This window comes from Phymastichus coffea, unplaced genomic scaffold (genome assembly GCF_024137745.1).
Source record: "Phymastichus coffea isolate CEN01 unplaced genomic scaffold, Cenicafe_Pcof_1.1 PCOF00032, whole genome shotgun sequence".
In the NCBI taxonomy this organism is placed as follows: Eukaryota; Metazoa; Arthropoda; class Insecta; order Hymenoptera; family Eulophidae; genus Phymastichus; species Phymastichus coffea.
Window position 1 is genome coordinate 812694 of NW_026706843.1, and position 5271 is coordinate 817964.

The 5271-nt window shown below is 48.1% G+C and overlaps 1 protein-coding gene across 1 annotated transcript; it reads right to left on the reverse strand.

Annotated features, from left to right (window-relative positions):
* Positions 1–2793: 2793 nt before the first annotated feature.
* LOC131663275 (uncharacterized) lies at positions 2794–4080 on the reverse strand. The gene is made up of 3 exons (XM_058933596.1): positions 3718–4080; positions 3000–3483; positions 2794–2930 (listed from the first exon to the last, which is right to left on the reverse strand). Exons 1-3 carry the CDS (start codon positions 4078–4080, stop codon positions 2794–2796), a joined length of 984 nt encoding a protein of 327 aa, XP_058789579.1.
* Between the last annotated feature and the right edge of the window lie 1191 nt (positions 4081–5271).

A 5271-nucleotide genomic window follows, 5' to 3' on the forward strand; every position in this document is an offset into this window, starting at 1 on the left:
AACTCACCGAGTACATCACTACTCCCTTTTTAGACCCTTAGCGAAGGTCAATGGGATTTTTGGCTGACCCACCCGTAGTATAACCCACCTGGACCATCCTTGCTAATAGCGCTGTTAGTGCTGTATGTGATTCATGACGCGCACTAAAGCGGCGAACCTTAAACCATAAACTAATTCCCGGCTAATGGTTCGAAGTGCGTTTTCTCCAAATCGTTAGTAAAGACATGTTGCGAAAATATGTCTAGTTTAGCGCACCTTTTTCTTATTATTTTACTACCTAAAGGGGAAATCGTATAGGATCTTGCTGCCAGGAGGACAACACGTGGAATAGACACGATCTACGTATTCTAATGTTAAGGAGTGCGATAAGCGCGACCATTCCGCACGCCTTCGGCCGCAGAATGAACCTCTGTACTAAGTCCTTCCATTACACTTGTGGCACTTCTAGCCCCGCCTGGTCGTTATCTTCTGTAGAGTCCATAGGTTGATCCAGCTTGAGTGGTGCTAAACAGGTGATGTGTCGTCGAAGCTCATTGTTGGCTGTCTTGACGGTGACCACTCGTACTAGATCGTCGTTACCTGGATGTAGTTCGATCACACGCCCCAAGGCCACTTGGTGGCTGGATAGCGATCGTCCTTGAGCAGCAAAAATTGACCAATCTTGAAGTTGTCATGTGCAGTGCGTCATTTGCTTCTCTCTTGTAGTTGCAGGATATACTCACTCGACCAGCGTTTCCAGCATTAGTTACTGAGCCGCTGTAGGAGTTAATAACGGCGTTTCTTCGTTAGGAATGATGCTGGTCGGTGCATGAATGAGAAAGTGCGCTAGTGTTAATGCCTGGAAGTCTTCAGAGTCCGCCGTGAATGCACATAGCGGCTGAGAGTTGAGATGCTTCATTATGTGTTAACACGGTGGAGAACTCCTCAAACGTCAATCTGTGCTCTCTGATCGTTTTCTTCAGTAAATCCTTTGTGGACTTCATACCAGCTTCTAAGAACCCTCCGTAGTGCGGTGTATAGGGGGAGGGATGAAAGTCCAGGATATGCCGTCGTTGGCTAGTTCGGAAGCGATGTCCTGATAGAAGGATGATGATGCTTGAAACATAGTTCGAAGCTCAGCGTCGGCCCCTCGAAAAGTGGTCGAGTTGTTGCTGAAGAGCTTACAATTCCCTCTTCTGTTGACGAATCTGCGTAGCGTGAGTATAAATGTCTTTGACATCAGGTCGCTGACCAACTCTAAATGGATTGCTTTAGTGGTGAAGCAAATGAAGAGGGCAATATACCCTTTATAAGCATGTTGCCCGCGGCCCTTGAAAGTGCGTATGTAAACTGGTCCGGCATAATCCAATCCTGTTTTGGTAAATGCATGATAACCCATCCCGGTCAGCAGGGAGGTTGTCCATGAGGTTTAGAGCCAAGGGGGGCTTGTGGCGGTGACATAACACACATCGACGTATTGCTGTTTTGACAAGTCCTCGCATTTCTACAATCCACGCGAAACGTAACAATATATTCGTAGTAAGCGTAGGTCCACCGTGTAATGCCTTATGATGCGCAAAAAGTACAAGTAGACGACTAAACGCCGATACTTGCAGTAGTATCGGCGGATGCTTTACGTGGCACGGTAAGTTTACATTACCGAGCCGACCGCCGACTCGCAAGATGCCGTCATGTCCAAGGAAGGGCCTTAATCTATGCAACGGGTGACGTTTAGGCAGTTCCTAATGGCGTTCTAATAAGTCGATTTCGTCAGGATACGCGTGCAATTGCGCTACTCGGATCAGTGCACTCCTAGCATTGTCAAGGTCTACTGTCGTGAGATAATTCGAATACGAGCCTTGGCCGGCCTTATTACGTGTCCTCTGTAGCAATGGTCGCAAGCATCAGACTACTACTCGTATCAAGCGTGTCAATGTAGCGTATCGTGACAGGAATTAGGCTCAGCAATTCTCGACCGGGAGTGCAGCACCTGCAATTTGGCTAATGCCTTAGGCCATTTGTCTACCCGAGAGCTGAGCCAGAGAGGTCCTTGCCACCACAAGTCCATTATCTTCAGTTCGGTCGCCACGACTCTGCGAGTCGCTAGATCCGTGGGGTTTTGTTTCGTGGAAACGTGAGCCCAAGAAGCTCCGTTTGGATCAGGGAAATGCGGTTTGCCACGAAAGTCTTCCAGTGGTATGGGTGCTTCTTGAGCCCAGTCAGCACAATTTGGCTATCTGACCATAAACGGATCGGCGCGTTCTTCAAAAACTCGAGTTTGAGCAAGTGACACACGAGTTTTACAAGTAGGGTTGGGTTGCTCCGAAAAGTTCGAGGTTGGGAATACTTATGGTTTTGACCGGCGAGATCTTCGTCTTCGCGCTGACCAGTGTGACCCGAAAGCTACCGCTTCCGTCGTCGATACGGAGATATACTACGGCTGCATACGCTCGGAAGGACGCGTCTGAAAATCCGTGGATCTCAAAAGACTTGCCTTGCGACAGACCAAGCCAGCGGTTTATTGATAGTGTGGGAAGGCCTATCGTAGATTGACAATAGTGTTGTTAAATACGTCGGCGGCGGGCTTACAATGAAATCCAAGCGTTTTGACGTTTACATTGTCATGTATCTCTTTGCCCGCGTTCGTGCAAGTCGGTTGCACTCGAAGGGGCAGTAAGTCAAAGTGATTTGCGGCCCACTTGTCAAGATTGATACCCGCCGACCTAAAAATGTCTATGAGCTCATTTCTCTTTCGTACCTCTGTTGAGAGTTCGTCAGCTCTCGTAAAGATATCGTCAACATAAGTGTTTGTATCTAAACACTGCACCTCGAGATGGTCGTTAATCGGTAATCTGTGATGGGTACGGACGGTGACGGGAACCACACAATCCTTTGAAAGTCTTGGTCCTCGGGAACGATACGTATTTGCCGAAACATCTTGACGATGTCGCCTGTGAATGAATACCGATAACGACGCCAGTTCAAAAGAACCAGTGAGAGGTCGCTTTGAAGGGGCGGACCTGCGATGAGGAAGTCGTTGAGACACTGATTCTCCTGAGTCTTCCGAGAGGCGTCGAATACGAAACGAATCTTGGAATGAACTGGCGTTTTAGATAACACGGCGTGATGAGGCAAATACCACGAACGCGACTTGTTTACCTCGGCGCGTGGAATGGGCTCCATATGTCCTAGCTTGAGATATGTTTTCATAAAATCTGTGTAAGCGGCCGCAAGTTTGGGATCATGTGCTAAGCGTTGATGTTGGTGCCTTAGCGAGCCTAGAGCCATTCGGCGTGTCTCGATGCCTACTAGCGGGGATTTGCCTATCACTGGGAGTCTGACTTGAAATTGGCCGTTCGTGACTCGCGTATGCGTCTCGACGAACAAGGTTTCGCAAGCTTCATTGCTCGGCTTCAGAGGCTTCGTTGCATTGGGAACCTCTTCAATTGTCCAAATTCGCTGAATGACTTCGCTGAGGTCGTCATTAATAACGCAACAAAGCACCTTGACCGTTGAATGACTCTTCGTTCAATTAGGCTCCACTAACCGTGCGGAGCTCCCTTGAGTCGGACCGGATATAATCCACCCCAGGGCCGTGTTCTGTGCAACCAGTCGAGTCTTGTGAAAACGCTTAAGATCCGAACGCAATAGTTGGGCATATAGGTCTGCTTCTAACAAAAGGTTAACTCTGTTGGAACGACTGAACTCCGGATCCGCTAGGACCACAGTACGGAATACGTTTAAGTTGAACTCAACAAGATCCTTCGGTGGCAAATCCGTGGTAAGACGCGAAAAAACAAACGCGTTAACATTGAGCTTGAAGTCTTGGTCAAGCTGGAATTTAATGAAGAAATTGGTAGCAGATCGGGCTATTCCAGCTTCGCAGCCCCCAACGCCCGTAAGGCTCATTTGAACGCGATCCTTCTGTAATCCAAGCACCAAGGATTCCGAGATGAAGGTGGCTTCCGAGCCTTGATCGAGGAGAGCGCGGGCGCGAACTTCACGGCCGGGAGGGCCGGCCACGATGACCTGAGCTGTAGCAAGAAGAATGGGGCATTCGATGACAAAAGCGTTTGTGCTAAAGGCGTTTAGCGAGGCCATTGGAGCGGAAATCTGGGCAACATTCGCGCTTACTTGTGGCATGGGACTGATTTTAGTCGAGGTTGAGTAATCCTTTGAACCGGAGGTACGCAGACGATGTAGCAAAGAGTGGTGTTTCTCTCGGCACACCTTCTACGTATACATCGACCTACAGTCCTGTACCTTATGCTGGCCTAGACAATTGAATCATAGCTTCAATTTCCGCGCTATCTCGCGTCCTTCCACCTCCTTTTCCCTGTCGCAAAAGGTAGGTCAACGTGCGATGAAATTGTTGCCCGAGCAAAATGCGCATTTTGAAGCCTTTCTTTTGTGTGGCTGGGAGGGCGGATTTTGATTCCTTTTTTGCGCGTGATGAACTTTACGCGAAGAGTGAGGATGGCTACTGGAGAGCTGAGTAGATTTTTTATCCTCCTTATCAGCATGAATGACGGACAGAGACTAGGCACGTTTTTTTAGGAACGCCGCTAAATTCACGAACTTCGGGAAGTGCACCATGTCACCTCGTCATTCGCGTCCTCGTTCACGCTAAGCGATATTTGGCGACCTCGCGCGATCACATCTGATTCCCAGATGCGTCTGGATTCAGGGTCTATTCTAACTTCTATTGTTTGTACGAGCGACATATCCCAATAGGCTACCGGCACCTTTAAGTTTGTAAGCGTTCGTACGATTCTTTGGGTCTCATCAGCAAATGCGCGTAACTCCATGACGTATTCCTTCTTGATGTAAAGAAGATTAGCTAGCGCGTCTAGTAAGCGATTGTCCGTCAATCGAGGATTGTAAAACCGATCCATCAGCGCCTTCCAGGTCGATGCATAATTGATCCCTAATATCGCGACGTTATTCACGAGCTCGGCCGCCAAGTCCTTCAGACACGATTTTAGATATTGTAATTTGGTGGTGTCCCTGATGCGCGTAGCTTATGCACGAGAGTCGTGAAAATGTTCGCGAAGCTATTAGCTACTATTAGCTGATAGACTTACACCACTATAAATGATATTTCTCTGTATTCACGCACTCCTCACCCGGGGCACCATGTTTAATTCAGAAAATTAAGGAAATGGGCAAAGGAAGTGGGTTTTCCCCAAATCGTAGTAAAAAACATGTTGCGAAAATATGTCTAGTTTAGCGCACCATTTTTTTATTTTTTACTATCCAAAGGGGAAATCGTATAGGATCTTGCTGCCAAGA

Bases quoted from the DNA above. Each gene is read 5' to 3' on its own strand.
- LOC131663275 (XM_058933596.1), bottom strand. From the start codon at position 4,080: ATGGCCTCGCTAAACGCCTTTAGCACAAACGCTTTTGTCATCGAATGC. The intron at 3,484-3,717 runs GTATTCCGTACT...TCAACGGTCAAG, and splicing joins TTGTTGAGTTCAACTTAAAC to GTGCTTTGTTGCGTTATTAA. The intron at 2,931-2,999 runs GTCCGCCCCTTC...ATTCATTCACAG, and splicing joins CAACGACTTCCTCATCGCAG to GCGACATCGTCAAGATGTTT.